Consider the following 16,977-nt stretch of genomic DNA (forward strand, 5'->3'; position numbering starts at 1 on the left):
AGGGATGTGCATTTATTTCTAAATGAACGTGTCCCATTCAATTTCTATTCATTCCAAAGTGAATGGTGGTGGCAGCAGGTGAGCCGACCACAATGGCCACTCCTGGCAGCTTCCATCTGTCACTCACCCACCAAGATGCCCCACTAACCCCCACAGATTACGTGACTGTAAGATACCCAGCGTAATTTAACAAATGTAATGAAAGGAGTGTGATTTCAACAAAGAAAAGGACGAGGTCTTTAATTACAAAAAGGAGTGTAGTTACAAAATGGGGAGGGAAAGAAAGAAGTCTTACAGCCTCCCATATCAGATGTTGGGCATGTAGTGATTTTTTTTTTTTTGCTGATATCAGTGGCAGAACAGGGGAGGAATTGGAAAAGGCAAGGAAAAGCCAAAACCAGATCCAGGTGCTCTTGGAAGAAAACTGTTTTTCTAGATCAACTTCTATTGGGATTAAGTCCGGTTTTGGCACAGAAGCTGCTTTGGTTGCCTTGTATGATGACCTCTGTTGGGAAAGAGACAGAGGAAATGTATCCCTGTTAATTCTTGTTGACCTCTCAGCGGGTTTCAATATCAATGACTATGATATCCTTCTGGAGCGGCTGTCCAAGTTGCAGGTGGGTGGCACCACTTTGTGGTGGTTCTGGTCCTACTTGGATGGTTGTTTCCAGAGGATGATGCTTGAGGAAGGCTCTTTGGCCCTGTGGAGTCTTCAATGTGGGGTTCCTCAGGGTTTGATTTTATCCCCCATGGTGTTTGGCATCTACATGAAACTGCTGAGTGGAGTCATCTGGAGTTTTGGGGTACATTGTCAGCAATATGCTGATGACACACAGCTGTATTTCTCTTTTACGTCTGCAGGTGTGGCAGTGGATGTGTCTGTCCAGTAATGGATTGGATGGCAACCAATAAACTGAGCAAAGATCAATCCAGATAAGGCTGAGGCACCATTAGTAGGAGGTTCCCTAGACTGGCTGGATGGGAGGTGGGGTACTTTGGAATCCATTGCTGTTGCTTGAGGCTCAGTTGGCCTCAACTGCATGGAGTGCTTTCCATCAGCTTTGGCTGGTGGCTGAGCCCCTATCTGCACAAGCATAGCCTAACGTCTGTTGTCTATGCTCTGGTAACATCTAGGTTAGGTTACTACAACACATTTTACATGGGGCTGCCTCTGAAGATGGTTCAGAAATTTCAGCTGGTGCAGAATTCAGTGTCCAGGTTGCTCACCAGGGCAAGACAATTTGAGCACTGAATGCCAATCCTGACCTGACTGCATTGGCTGCCAATTAGTTTCTGGGCCTAATTTAAAGTGCTGTTTTTGACCTATAAAGCCTTAAATGTCTCAGGACCGTAATACCTCAAGGACTGCTTCTCCTCATATGAACTGACCAAGACCCTGTGATCATAATCTGAGGTCCTTCTTTATGTGCCTCCACCAGGAAAGGTCTGATTGGCAGCAACACAAAAATGGAATTGTTTTTGTTTATTACTATGCTATTTTGTCTTTTCATATTTGTAAACTGCCCCCCTGATCCTTGGATGAATGGTGGTATAGCAATTTAATACAATGATAATATTATTAATAATAATAATTATTATTATTCCAGGGACCTCTGCAAGAGAATATGCAGGGATATCTGACCTCTGCTATCTGGCTGTGAATGAAAATCCTCCAGGTATCCCTATTTTCCAAGTGCAGTCCAAGATTTACAGAAGCTGTCCCGGTTTCTGATTTATCCCAGAATGTCCCACTCTTCCTTAGATGACTTAGAATGTCGGAGGAGATGTCTCTATTTTCTTTGGAGAAATGTTGGAGGGTATGGAATAGGATGTCCCTATTTTCATTGGAAAAATGTTGAACGGTATGTGAATGCCATATTGCCTTACTAGGCCACAGAGTTTGCCCTCGCCTCCTTGTGACCTTAATAAGAAAAAGGTATACTAGGGATAGGAACCTCAAGGAGGAGGGCCTACTTCATACTTTTGCTCAGTCAATGTTATGAGTCACTGCCTCTGAATACCAGTTGCTGCAAATGATGAGTGGGAGAGTGCTGTGGTTGGTGGGCTTCTTGCTGAGTATCCAGTGAACAAAGAATGCTGGACTAGTAAGGCCTTTTGTCAGATCCAGGAAGGTGTGTCTTATGATCTTAACTTTTGATTCTGATGAGTCCACCAGTGCACAGAAAGTGCACAAACAAGCATGTGTTTCACTTCGTTCTCCACAGATTTTGCATTCAAAAATCTGCCCCTAGAAACGTTATCTGCAGAAAGACTTGGCTGCCAACTCCTTTCTTGGGAGCTCAGCAGTATGGGAGGGAAATGGAAAGAAGAATCTCAAATGAAAGTAACTGAGCTGGAATGGGTCTGGTAGGTCATCTCATCTAACCAACTGCTTAACACAGGAATCATATTGTGCTAGAGCATGCCTAACAGGAAAGAAGGCTATGCCAAGAACCATGGTTGCTACAGCCTACTTTTCCCTTAGACGGCCAAGAACCGCTTACTTGGGGCTTCAGTGGTCTCCCATCCAGGCAGAGATTCATGATTGTTTGGCTTCACCATTGCTATATTAGATGCTTCTGGGCTTGACCCAGCCTACTGAAATGTTAAGTGTTCTGCACTGTTCCAATAGCATAGAGCATATGAAGTGGGTGGTGGGAAAACTTTGGCCCTCTATATGTTGCTGGACTACATGTTCCATGAACCCCATCCAGCATGGCCAACAATCAGGGATGATGGGAGCTGTAGTCCAACATCTAGGGGGCCAAAGGTTCCCCAACCCTGAAAACAACAACATATTTTGATGAGTTTCTGTGTTTTAAGTGCCATATACGTATCTGAAGATCCTGCTTTTAGCTTCAAGACAGGACTGTTTTCCTATGAAAGACTGATTTATGAGAAAAGTCAACTCATGGTAGGCTGAACTAGTCAAATGTGGGTGGAAATTGCAACACTGCAGAGTGTTCTCTCTTGCTCCCTGTGCATCCCCTCCCTCCACTTTTTTTGGCTTTGTCCCACTTTCCTGCCCTCCACTAGAACAGGTCTGAACAAGCACTTGCAGAAAGCCTGAAGTGAACTAATTCCATGCAGATGGATTTATGAACTTCACATAAGATCCACAGGTGACCCAAAAGCTGCCAATTCCTCCCCTCCAGCTTTATGATCTCCAGGGCACCATTTGTCCTTAATGGTCCAGTCATCCCTTTTCTTCTGTTGTGGGTTAAGCCAGTGGTTCTGAATGGTGGTCAGGTGCACCGCAGACCGCATTGGCCTGCCTCTATTCCTTCCCCCCTCCTCTGATGCCCTCTCAAGTCTCTGCTTCCAGAGGCTTGCACAGCTGTTTGTTGCAGTGGCCCTGGCTACAAGTTCTCCAGGCAAATCATGCCTCTGGGGCTGGCCAGGGGGTGTTGGTTGCCGGAGCTGAGGTGGCCTTGGAGGAGAGGGGAGAGGAGAGGAGGCTGATGAAACCCTCCACAAAGGAGGGTGTCAAAAAGGGGGGAGGGGGCTGACAGCTTGGCAGGCAAGGGGCAACATAACTGAGCTTCTGAGACTCGGAGCAAGCTTCCCTACAGGGGAGCTGCAAAAATAATGTTGTTGGTCAAGGGAACCGTCAACTCGAAAAGGTTGAAAACCTCTGGAAGCTTTAGGCAGGGACTCCAGGTCTTGAGCTTACATTAATGTCTAACTGAGTAGCAGAGCATTATTTAATTATTATAATTATATTATTATGATTATTTTAAAAAATGCACCAGAGACACTGTATCACTAAGAAAGCCAGTAACTTTACTGATTCGGCTGCAAAATACAAATTATACCTTATTTCCAGCAGGAGAAACATTTGAAATTTTCCCATTTTATTTATTTATTGTTCACTACAGACAGCTGAATTAAGTCCCTTGAGATTCACAGATGTGATTTTTAACTTGGTTATAATGTCTTGTTATCTAGTGGCGACAAAGTCCAGCTTATGCCGCTGTGAGCCTCTTAAGTTTAATATTTCTTGCAAAATGCTCGTATGCCCCCATTTACAGGATGATTTCTTAATTATCGCTGATTTAATCAAAACAAATCCCCAGGAAAAGAAAATAGAAGCAAATCATCTGAAGCAATCCAAGTCAAATGCTTTGTGGTGCAATGTGAGCTGATGTCAGTGGCTCCACAGAGAGCATCGATGCTGGGGGTTTCATCTGTCATGGGGTTGACCTCTTTGAATGACACTGAGGCATGGGTCAGTCTGAGGGATGAACAGGGATGGGATGGTGAAGCCAAATGACCTGGTTATGCTCATAATCCAGCACGGAACATGATACAGGATGTATGGAACTCAACACTTGGATTGCTCCACATCTTTGGTTAAAGTATATTCACAAAAGCCTGTTATTAGCTAACAGTGAAGCATTCTCAACCGACCCCAATGTCCCACCACTCCTTCACGGGACCTGTAATGCCAGGAAATGGAGGCCACAGAAGTGAGGACGTCACTGCAGATGGCATAAAATGGGAGCAGATGAAGTATGCTGTGTTTAGGCAACAGCCTTTATTGAGGTTTCAAGTGGCTTTTTGGGAAACAAAGACAAAGCATTTGCCTTCTGGGGGAAGGAGAAGAGAAAGGAAACAAAAACCACATATGTTGTGTCTACTAGGGAAGATGGGCCTAAGACAAATGCAAACAATAAAAAGGGGTTCTTGACATTCTTGCAAACAGCGTAGCAGTTGTTTTATTCTTGCTTTTAGCTTTGCCTGAAATAAGCTCTGAGAAACAGCAGATATCTTTATACTAATCATTAAAAAATTTTAAATTCCGCTTCCGGGGAAAATAGAAACCATTTGGTTACAAAAAACAACTTTGAAAAAACATTGAAATGATTAAAAAGACTTCACCGGGAAAGGCATCAATGCATACAATATACAAATTTGTGCAGATTGTGTATATCATATCATTGTCACCAGCGATTAGGTTTAATAACGTCATCGACAAGGCTTTCCCAAATAAGGATCAGCAAGAAAGGGAGGAGATTCCTCTTAAGGGATCTCACGTTGCCTATACCTTTGTACTGCCTGGGTTGAAGTAAATCTTAATCCATTCTTGGGGCGCTGCCCCAAACTGCCTAAATATAAAGGAATCACACAATAAGCCCCAAAAGTAGCTTTGCAAATGCAATAGATGGTTAAGGTACAGATAAAAGGAACAGTTAAAGATAGACAGTTAAAGTTTCTAGAAAGCGACATCACAATTAAAAGTTGTGCTTCTTTATTAATTAACTCCATTTACAATTATGAATTAACCCTCACTTCTTGCCCCTATACTTCACTTTAGCTCAGTAGAGGAAAGAGGAGCGAAAACACGTCTATTTCCACACAATTCAGTTCTGTGGCTGTATAAAAACCAAGGTTTTAACTGCAAGAGATTGCCTAGCTTAGTTGCATGAGCTTGTTTACACTGTTACCTACTTGCACACAGGTACAATGCGGTAAGTTAACATTACACACCCACTTCTCTTCAGAAGCTCAAGTGTTATTTCTCCCCCCCCCCTTGTTGTGTAGCTGAGGCAGCTGTACGGTAAACTATTCATATGGCTATTCTTCAGACTCAGAAGACTGACCCCATCAGCCCCATTGACAAATTACTTCCAACAATACTGAAAAACCAAATATTGTTTCTCTCTCCCTCTCATTTTGTTTCAACGACAAGGTACAATTGTGACATATTTGCATATTTAAGACACATCTAAGTTGAAAGTTCCCAAATGGAGAATGTGACTATTGGTATATGTCAAGGTGAGGGATATAATTTGGCAGATGTCTCGAAAAAAATCAATTATTTGCCCCATTCTCACTTTCTTTTAATGCCTGCGTATCTTTTGTAAATCACCTGTAGGAATGATGCATGATCAGCTGTTTTTCTATGCTTGGAATATGTGGTCTCAACATGCTCCTAAGATTTTCTGTGCCAGCCAATAAATACTTAGGATGGGACCAAGCAATTGTTGAACCAGCTCATCACCCCAAATGGCAATGCTACAAGCTGTGGTAGTAGGCAGAGACACAGGTGCAAATGTATACCTGCAAATAGCTCTAGAGTAACATTCATGATATGAGAAAAAAATGGGAAGTTTCACCTATGTTGTTCATGCTTATTATTGGGGTTGTTAGGAGTGAACAAAAGCATGTTACTATTTGCGATGGGTGGCGTAAACCAAGCTTATACAGTTCACCTCTGTCTACTAAACCTATGAATCTACATCAGCATTGGTCCAATGTAAGATGGATGTTTTGCATACAGGTACATGTCATAGTGCAATTCTCGCTTGTGACACTGAAAAAGTATTGCTGACTAATGAGCAGTGCACAGCAAGAGTGTTTATTAACAGGTAATAAAGGATAGAAGGTCCTCCATTCTCTCCACTCTTCTTTATACTGGCAAAATATCTATGTGGGAGGTAGGGAACATTTAGGAACAGCAGCGACACCAGCTGACTTAACGTCACTGAAGTACAAGAAATTTACAGTACTTGGCTTTCTAACTCGTATTCCTCCTTCCCAACTGAGAATATGTGCTGCATCGCTTGCAGAGCTCAGCAAGGCTGATATGCAGGACCTGTTTGGAATGCCCAGTGTTGTGATGAAGACAAAGGGTGTATTGACCTGTTTGCAGAGTGCCTTTCTTATCCTACCAAGAAGCTACATAGAGCCTCACCACCACCACACACACATCTGGGAATAGAGGGACAAGATTCCTAACAAGCCTCAGTCTCAGGATTATTGTTATTATTATTAAAGAAAGAAAATGAATTAACTACCGATCACTTGCCACTGAAGTTCCACACGAGAAGGAAAAGATGCATTCGGAATGAATGACGCTCTCTTTCACGCAGTGCTATTTCTGCTTAACAAAACATGTCATTTCATAAGGGACAAACTCAATGCTACATGCAGGTGTAAGTTCTTCCTAACATTATAATTTTTTTTTCTTTAAAGAAAAGAAGTCTCAAGAGGCAGCCATCAGAACAGAAATGGCGGGTGGAGAAGAGGTCCTTCACTTTCCCCCTGTGGGACATGTTTCTGCTTGACAACCGCACTTGCTCTCCTCCATATTGGGGTGATGGTGGAATGAAGGTTTGGAAATAGCACAACATGGCTATTCTTTTTGCATGGTCACGAAACTGTGGGATGCCTAAAACTGAGGCAGCAATTGATTGGGACTTAAGGACATCTTGTCTGCTCGTGACAAAGGCAGTGCAAAACATGACTGCTCTTGAGCGGAACAATCAGCTCCTGTTACTCACTAAGAGTTGCTGGGTCAGACCTGCACGCTCATCACTTTCTGAATGCAACACGAGGCTAAGTAAAGATCCCAACACAAATGCAATACTTGTCACTGCAGATGGATCACCCATTCTGCTTTGAGTCACCATAATGCTGCATGACCAAGACTGTCATCCTATACCCCATTTACCTGGCAGTAATCTCCACTGAAGACTGTGCTGCAAGTGATGCATATGCATATATAAATCAGGCCTCGGGTTCCATCAACTCATCTTTGCAATGAGCTTTAGAACTGGTGTGCTGCTCTTCCTGTCCTCCTTTATTTTTGTCTAAGCTGGAAGAGATATTCCCCACTTGCATGTGCCAAATCACATTTCTGAGGTAACGTAACCTTCCTTGGGTTTAAAAGACACTTACGCTTGGGATAGCACCTCCCCTTTTAGGTAACTCCTTATTGGATTTTTATATTTACTTCCACTTCACTTTGAAGCATGGGAGTCTGAAGGAATTTTTCCAGGGTGGCGGTGGCAATGGAAAAGGATATGAAATGTGGAGCAGGCTAGTTTCTCACAAAAAAGAGAACAGTGCCTGTTCATTTTGCCTCCTATCTCAGGTCCTAAAAATGCTCTAAACTTCATCTTTAAAAAATACCCCAAAAAGCTGAGGATCAGGATATTATGGTTCTTCGGGGGGGGGGGGACTGCCTCCTTTGCCTTCTCCCACCATGGATGTCTATGCTTTGAAGGATGCTATCCTAAACTTCCTTTCTTTTTTCCTCCAGGTTGCAAATCAGAGCCAATCTGATGCCGATGCCGGTTTTGATGAATTTATGGAATAAAGGCCAAGCTGAGCCAGATCATGTTGTGATCAATATTTGCAGAAAGCCACAAGTTACGCAAGACATAAATAAAGTAAGAAGAGGGCCTCAAATGTGTAGATCAGTAGGGTGGAGCTGATCAGTATATACAATGGATCAGAAAACTGATGGCAGATGGATTAGAATTATATGGGCTGCTATAGGAAGGGGGGAAAATCTAATCTTTTGCAGATTAGCCTTCAACAGCTGACTGATTCTGTAAAATGTATGCAGATTAAAAGAAAAACCAAAAGGAGGAAAAAAAAGTTACTTAAATGTGCAACTGCACAAATATAATTCCCCCACTATTAAGATAACAAAAAACTTCTGCTATTACCATAATTATTATATATATTAGAAAGCTATACACAAGCATGTTAATTTCACAGATTTTTTTTAAAAGATTCTTAATATTTTATATAATTAGAAATACACATTTCAAAAACAAAACTTCTGCAAAGAGAAAACAGTTATCTTGGTTAGCAAAGCATGGAGTTCTTCATGGCTTAGGGTAGTGCTTTCTATACAAAAACAAAAAGTCCCCTTTTGTTTCTTTCAGGGATGTTTAAAATATTGGCGAAGCTATGAAGGGGAAAAAACACATTTTGGCTTAAGTAGACTACAAAAAGCCACAATGCTTTGCGAACTCTGTCTTACTTTTTAATATGAAAATAAGGAAAATGTAATTTACATATTTTTATATTTTTATTTAATAAGTGATGCAGACCCAGAATTTTAAAAATTAAATAGGTTAGCCCTCAAACTAATTTTTTTTTACAAGTATGGTTCTCTTTTAAATGCCATACTCCAATAATACGCCAACATATTTGTGTGCATTTCAGATATATTAGGTGACCATCCTTTTTCTTTTTTTACTTGGTCACCCAATTTCTGGGTCTCCCAAAACGTCTGTACATTTTCTATATGTTGCATAACAGCTGCTTTCTCTCTCAGTAAAGATCTGCCACCGTTGGGCAAAAAAACGTTTCCATTTTTTTCTCTTTTTTCCACCTATTTACATGTAAATAACGTTGAACCTGCAACATGACACTATCTATTGTAACATACATTTTGCAAAGGAGCACAACAGTGAAAAGAAGTTAACCTTAAAACCTATTTTGTACAAGTGTTCTGTTGTACAACTCAAGTGCGAAGCTTATCTCAGCATTGCTGTTTATCTTTAATATGGTATCACTGAGGCAATTTAAAAGTACTTTTACAAAACAGAGTACCTGACTTTCCCCCCCCGCCCCCACACGCACAGCACATATAATGCATATCGACCCCCACCCGCCCGCCCTCTTCCCCATTAAGGTATAGCACACGCACACGCACACACACACTGCAAGAAAAAAAAAACCCCTAATAGCTAATAATGTTATCATGTTGCCCATCCTTCAGACAGCCTCATGCGTTTGACAGAGGGGCTTTCCCTTTCGTCCGGCGAAGGTCTGGTGAGTCCAATGGGAGAGTGGAATTCGTTCCGGTGATCCTCTCTATCGCTTCCGTCATACGAACTACTGCAACTGCTCAAGCTGTCAACAGGGGATCTTCCCGCCTCGTGACGCGTGTGCTGTGGGTATCTCGAAGGTGTGGTGGTACGGTCTCTAGGAGGAGAAACAGGTTCTGACTTGATGTTGAGGCTTTGAGTAGAAGGCAGGGAGAGATTTGCATTCTGAGATAAATGAGTGCTAGTGCAAGCTCTGTAGAAGGAAAGGAAACCCAGTTACAGACTGAGGAGGCAGAGCCCCCCGGAAATGCACACGTAAAACAAAACAACAGCTCAAAGACTCGAGGCCGAGACCGGGGCATGCCAGGAAGTGAGGAGGGCAAGGGGGGGGGGAATATTATTTACAGAGGCAGAAGTGGCCCCATTGCAGGGGTGGAGCCATAACCCTACTCCCTGGCAGAGGTGGGGAGGTCAAGGCTGTGTGGGCTTGCTTGTGGGAATGTGGGACTGGTGCCACTGGGGCGCCTGCACAGCTCTAGCCTCCCTCTAGCCCTTCTCAGGACGTGGCAGCAGGGCTGCTGCCAGGAAGCTAGTGTTGCGGCTCTGCCCTGCTGGGCCCATTTGACCTCACCTTGATGCCTGTCAGAACTGCAAATCACTGTGGCCGTTTTGGGAAGAGGTTCGAGCCAGGATGCGGCAAATTAAGAAAGGTCGCAACTCAGACCACACTTTCCAGGAACAGCGAGAGGGATCCGCACTCTGTACTCTCTAGTGCACTCAAAAGATTAACCTGGATGTTGGGAGGGGGGGATTTAAATCCTTGCTCAACAAAGTTCTTGGAAAATTCTCTGGTGGTTCAGATGTAATGCTAAACTATGGTTTAATGTTTACATGAATGAACACCAGCGAGCCTTGGACTCATGGGCTCTTTCCCTCCTCTCCTCCTCCAGCTTGTTGTATGTCAACAAATCATAGTTTAAAGTAATCAGAACTTGGAGTAGAGGTGAGGCAGAAGCCTGCAAGCCCAGGCCTTGTTCATAAACGATGGTTTAGCATTACTTTTAAACTGGGTTATTATCTCGGGTTCTTCCAACATTTTAAAAATAATTTCCCCCTTTCTATGATGACAGCCCTATCCCCAAGTCCTGCTTCAGAAGCTCAATAACCATACAAATGGAAAGGGGGTGGGGTGGGCTATGGAGGGAAAGGTTTGCTATTTTTAAACAAAATTAAAAATACAGCAGATGTAGACTATTAGTGGTGGAAAGAGGGTCTGTGTGCTCAGTGAAAAATGGTGCCTGGGAAAATAACATCTACATCTCTCTATGCCTATATCTATATAGCTACTTTAAAAAGTGTGTGTGCGTGTGTGTACTGATGAATGCACGTACACACACACACACTCCCCCCCCCCCACAAAAAAGCTGTAAAACTACTGTGTTCCAGTGGTGTCACGGGGAACAACCAACATGCTCCACAACAGAAAATACATCTGTGGAATTACTCTTTGCCTGCCTCTTCAGAGGACGGATCAGGCTGTCCTGATTTCAGCTTGAAGTGTACTGAAAACCAGTATGACAAAACCAATTTGATGAGACTTTGCTATGGGATGGGGCTGTGTGTGTGTATGTGTGGAGAAACGTATGTCGATACTGCTGTCAGCAATGGCACTATTCTGTCACGCCCACTGCTCTACTTCTGAATAAAACCTCAAACCTGACAAACCTTATAGAAGTGTCATGAGAGTAAATGAAAGATAAGAATTCAAAAGCACTCGTTTCAATTAAAGAGACTCGTTCGGGTTGGCAGTTGCAGAATGCGCAGGGCCACCCCGAGAGCTGTTTGCTCTTTGAATATCTCCCGGAGCAGGTGCATGAGTTCAATGGGAAGTATAAATTAAATGTTGACGGTAGGAAACAGTCTGATACGATAGCTGTGTGAAATGTCTAAATTAAAGTGAGATTTAATGCCTGCGCTACAGAGTTTCTTGCATCTAAAGGCGAAGACTGTTCAGATGCCCTCCAACATGTTCAAGGAACCTGTGAGATGGGGGAGCTGCATCTTTAAGCCACAACCCCAACAATATTGACTATGCCCCTCCCTGCTTAATCACACATGCCCCTCCCCTTTCCCTTTCTCAGTAACCCTGAATGCAGTTGGCTAGAGAAGGGTGCTATACCATTCTGCCCCTTAAAGGTTCAGTGGATGTTGTGTTTATCTGAACAGCTCTGGAGACACCGACCATTTACGCTGGCCAATTACGAGTGAAATCTCGCTCCGGAACCATGCATCAAACTGAACTTTCAGCTTGCTCCTACTTAAATTTGATGTGGGCTTGATGTGCTTTGCACATGGTGGCCCTGTGTCGACCTTTCTGAGCATAGATTTGGTTGCTCCTTTGAAGTGAAATGAAAAGTTATCTGCAGGGGAGGCTCCACTTGTGCATTAATATTTGCACCCAGCTCTGGCAATCTTAGTGGGACACCCTCCTGAGCCAAGAACTGGAGGATTGTAGCCAATATCTATCAAAGTTTCTGCAAAAATGCAAAAATAATGCTTTATCTCATGTGAACACATTTGTACTTGGAATGATGTGGCGGTGCTTTTCTCACTAATTGTCACAATGTTTAATAATGAATGGCTATTGTTAGGCAACAAAGAGAGAACCGAACGCTGCATGGGTAATTGCTTTCATCTGCCCAGCATTCAGCAGATTTTTGTCAAAATTGGTGCTGTTATCTTCCGAAACAGAAAGGACAAGTGTGTTGGCCCTACAGTTGCGATTGTGTGAGGAGCAAACGGAAGTGCAACATTTCCTCTGAGAGGCTTTGTTTGGGGCTCCTGAAGCCAATAAACTCAGGATGCAACCCCACGTACACTCTCTTGTGAGTTTGCCCAACAAGTTTCCCCCACAAGCTCAGTGGGGCTTGCTTCTGAGTAAACATGCACAGGACTGGGCCACAATGTAGTTAAAGTACTGTGCCATTAGGGAAAGAAAATTGGTCAAATGAGCCATCAGAAATTTAAAGGCATTTCTTGATGCTGTAAAATAGCTTTATATAAAACATTTTCAAATCTGTAAAAGTTTTAAAACACCAGAATGATCCACTTACAATACACATTGGTGTGATAGAGAAAAGTGCAGGATGCACTTGTTATTTTCAGAATTTCTTATTTACTCACAGACTCAAGTAACTCTTTTTTATTCCAGTGTCTACTGTTTCTTATCCCCATCAGATTAGAATGTCATGCTGGATAGGGTAGGTTTAATAAAGGTTACATTTGCACCTACAAATTTGTATTGTTTCAAGAAACTCTTTTTGTTCCAGTGTAATTCACTTTTCCCCCATAGTATTTCTGTTGTTACCCTACTTAGTATGGACAGGCTTGTTGGTTGCCCCTCTTTCTCCCCAAATTTATCCAAAGGTGCATTATACTGTATTTATGAAAAGCACTGCTTATTTTTAGAACAAAGGAATTAATGCATTCTGAAATCTATTGAATAATCTCTGCCCCCTGAGTACCTAATATTATTCAGTGGATTTGGTTTCTGTTGATTTTCAAATTATTTTTCTTAGTAATTGTCTGTTTCTAATATGTTTAAACCAGCCTATATACCAGCTTGGAGATTATACCAAGCCCAAAAGCTTAATACTCAGTTTCACTAACCTTTCTTCTGGCTTGAAAAAAAAAAAGCTCTTTCAATTCAGGGGTGTCTTGTGGGATCACTGAAAGTGTGGTTAAAGGTTGCCCCTAAAGTGCTGGTTTCTGTCAAAGTTAGAATGATGAAGAAAGAACAATTTTTTTCCAGGTAAAATTAGGGCAGTTATTTTATGACTGCATTGGAAATTGAGGATAGTGCATGGCATTTCTTTGAAGGCTTGCAGATGGTTTAGCATTTAATTATTACCTTGCTTCCTCAAACAGACAGGCTTGTTGCTACATCTTATGGTGAGCTACTGAAAGCAATTTGTTCATTGATATTAATGCTACTTGGCACAGACTTTTTCAGTTCTTACATCAAGCCTGTCCCATTCATGGTATGTAGAAGTTCAGAACATAAGAAAAGCCAGCACTTCAGCTTGTTTACTCTTTTTCATTTTGTATTCTGCATTTTTTGTTCTATTACAGTTGTGCAAATTTAGTAGTTTGTTGAAAAGTTTCAAACGTTTGCAACAGGCTTCATTCCTTTCAAGAAAGAGCTCTCCTGCAATAGCCACTAGAGGGCAGGAACGGATGCCCTTTAACTGGGAAAGAAAACTGAGTTTTGCTTGCAGGCATTTAGGTTGTGTTCCTAGAATGCAATTCCAAATAAGTGAAATGTGCTTGTACGAGGATGGCCAGATAAACATAAGGGTTAACGTGAGGTCACTTGGCAACACATCAAGCAAAGATACACAGCAAACCGGTAGAGGAAGTGTTAAAAAGTTAGAGTGGTGCTAAAGCTTTAGTTAAAAAAAGGAGAGGAGAGATATATTAGAATTCTAATTAGTGAAACAACCTTTGTGTTAATAGACTGGAGAAGGGCTGGGGTGGGGGTGTAAGGTTGCATTTGAACTGCCTTACCTGCATTCAGGTTTTGGATATTTAAAATATGACTTTTAAGCACAGTTGAAATCAGGGGCAGATTAACAATTTGGAAACTGCCTTATAGCAGAGTGCAGGCATAACTCTTCATCTCATGGGTTCAAGCCCCATGTTGGTTGAAAGATTCCTGCACTGCAGGAGACTGAACTAGATACAGTTCTGCGATTCTTTGCCCATTTCTCCCAGGGCTGTCTATCCTGCCTAGCAGTGCTCCCCAGAATCTTAAGCACAGAACTTTATTATCTGCAACTTAATCCCTTTTTAACTGGAGAGGCCGGGGATTGAACCTGGAACCTTCTGCATGCAATGCTCCCCCCCCTGGTCCCCAACTCTAGATCCTTATGCCCTGCAAACAGAAAATGATAGAAACTGCTTGACCTGAAAAGCACCTGAGTATTAACAACATGCCTCCCGCATAAGGGATTCCTGTCCATCGCAATAGTGGCGCAGTGACAGGCCACTTCTGGACCTGGGTTGTTATTGCTGCTCTGAGCCAAGGGAAGAGAGGGAGGGAAGGGGGGAAAGCCCTCCTTAACAAAGCAGCCCAATCTCAGGTGGAGCCAACACTTCCACACCACGGCAGTTCAGCTGGAAGAGACTATGGGGCAAGCAAACTCAGTCGGAAGTGGGCAGGCAGTCTGGACACATTGAACTGCACACACCCCAGGAGTTCAGTGTGACCAAATGACAGACATCCTGCATATCTGCATGATGTATCCATCACTGACATGTCCTGGGCCGGCCAGTTTATTATTACATGTTAAACTTGGCTTTTCAAAGGAAAGGGGCGTTCTCAGTAGCTTGCAACCAGCAGAACAACTTTTATTCATAGAAGCGGGAATATGCAAAGGGGATGGTGCCAGGACTCCCAGGCTTCATTTAAAGACCAGAAGTGACTTGGAACTATTGTCTGCCAGGATGGGGAGGAGAAGGGGCAAGATGGCAGAGAGGTGGGTGTCGATTTATTCTATTTATTGGATTGGCCACACCGACCTCCCTGCAGCCTCACCTCTCTCCCTTCCAGGAGGCAAGAGTGCCTCACCTGCTGGGAAACTAGCATCCCGGCTCTGACTGTGAGCCACTTCTGACAAGGCCAAAGCAGATTCTGCCTCTCTCACAAGACTGTGGTCTCCATCTCCTCTGCATGCTACACCCTCCAGAGTTAGCATTTGCATAGGAGACTGTGGATCCTGTTCTCTGATGCTTCTTGGTACTGAGCTGGGTGACCCCTTGTTGTTAATTCACCCCGGATGGGACTGTGCTGCTATATATCAACTCAAGAGACAGGGGTCTGCCCTGGGGGAACAGCCATTCTTGTTTCACTCGGACCACCACGATGCAATATTCAGGAGCGCACAGCACTTGCTGATGTAGTGACTTACCCCAGCTGACTGAGGGCAGATGGTGGCATGTTATGTAGGTGTTGTTGTTGCCAGCCGGTTACTGAGCCCAGGTGGAGAGCGCTGGCAGTGTTAAAGCCAGAGAGCGATGACAAATCTGCACTGCTGAGTGAGTATTCTAGGTGCAAGAACAGAAAACATGCCATTATTTAAAAGTCATGGGAAAACCTGATATACACTTACAGACCTAAGCATTTGCTCTTTCAGTTGATAAGCCATTGTGCCTTTAGTACTCCTGTGGTATCAAGCTGTATCCACTGCCCCAGCAAAAGCTTAAATTTGGGTTGTTATCTTGGGAAACAAATGCCAACTGAATCAGATTCTCTGTATTCCTGGAGGACAATTTTTAAATTTTGTGCATACATTTGTTACCATCAAACACAAATGTATGTTGAAACAGGAGCCAGCAACCCATTCACCCCAGAGTCATCTTATTGAGTATGGCCTGAAGTGAACAGGGTTTATTGAGGATCACTGGGAACTACAAAGTGAGAATAACGTTGGCATCCAAGCTCACAGGCCAGCAACCCTTGAGGCTGGGATCTCATCAAGGGACCTCCCGTGAGCTTTGTATGTGCAAGCCTTCAGGTACAGAAGGGAACAAGGCCGCACAATGTCAGCTCTTGCAGTCTGAAGACTGGGGTGAATTCTAGGAGCCTGGCCTTCAGCTTGGCCAGGTTAGCAAAACACTTCTGTACTTAAGGGTCAAGTGTTTGGAGATCCTGCGCTGAAGAGTGTCCCTTCCAGGTGAGGATTTGGACACATCTAACCACAGCCCAGCCTGGCCCTGACAGACTGTGCAAACAGATGCATCCAATTTAAAAGGTGAGATGCGCTGCTACCACTTTTCGACCACACCTTTCTGCTGCACAAATGGATGCAGTGTGGGAGTACAAAAGAGGTACGACATGAATTGGACAGATGCACAGCGGTGCACATCCGAAATAGTACTGAATACTTTACAACCTCAAGAACTGGGTAAGCTTTACCTGATGCCTGGTGGTGAACACCAGTTTTAAGCTTCTACGAAAGCTGTAGAGCAAATGCTGAAAATCCAAGTTGCTCACTTAACGTAATTTTTTATTGTGACGCACAATAAAAAATACATCTCTATTCCTATGATTCAGTAGACAATTTATTTATTCCTGCATTTTCTGCCAGAATGGCACTCAGAGAAGTAGTGCACAAGAAGACATTTCAGTAGTACTGAGTAGTATTGTCAATATCTGGCTTTTCTCTCTCCCCCCCCCATCTATACTGCTTGCATCTTATGTGGAAACTTACCGGTACCATATGTTGTTGAAATGGCTGATGGGTATCCTCCCATCCCTTGCCCTGGCAAAGTAGGAGTTGCCACGGAAACCACTGGGGTAGCCAATGACTGAGCAGACTGAGAGTTATTTATCCTCTGGTTCTTT

General features: G+C 43.2%; 1 protein-coding gene across 14 annotated transcripts in view; it reads right to left on the reverse strand.

Moving 5' to 3' along the window:
* Positions 1-3,762: 3,762 nt before the first annotated feature.
* MEF2C (myocyte enhancer factor 2C) overlaps positions 3,763-16,977 on the reverse strand; it is a 181,436-nt gene continuing 168,221 nt past the window's right edge. For 11 of the 14 annotated variants that reach the window (XM_082191799.1, XM_082191806.1, XM_082191795.1 and 8 more), the window contains 3 exons: positions 16,844-16,973; positions 15,542-15,677; positions 3,763-9,825 (listed from right to left, as the gene is read on the reverse strand). In XM_082191799.1, the coding sequence (XP_082047925.1) occupies positions 9,504-9,825; positions 15,542-15,677; positions 16,844-16,973 (588 nt within the window). In that variant the 3' untranslated portion in view covers positions 3,763-9,503. The remainder of the gene's footprint in view (positions 9,826-15,541; positions 15,678-16,843; positions 16,974-16,977) is intronic. The other 3 variants (XM_082191798.1, XM_082191796.1, XM_082191797.1) reach the window with 1 other exon arrangement.

The sequence above is a fragment of the Podarcis vaucheri genome, assembly GCF_965113315.1.
Source record: "Podarcis vaucheri genome assembly, chromosome: 11".
Classification (NCBI taxonomy): Eukaryota; Metazoa; Chordata; class Lepidosauria; order Squamata; family Lacertidae; genus Podarcis; species Podarcis vaucheri.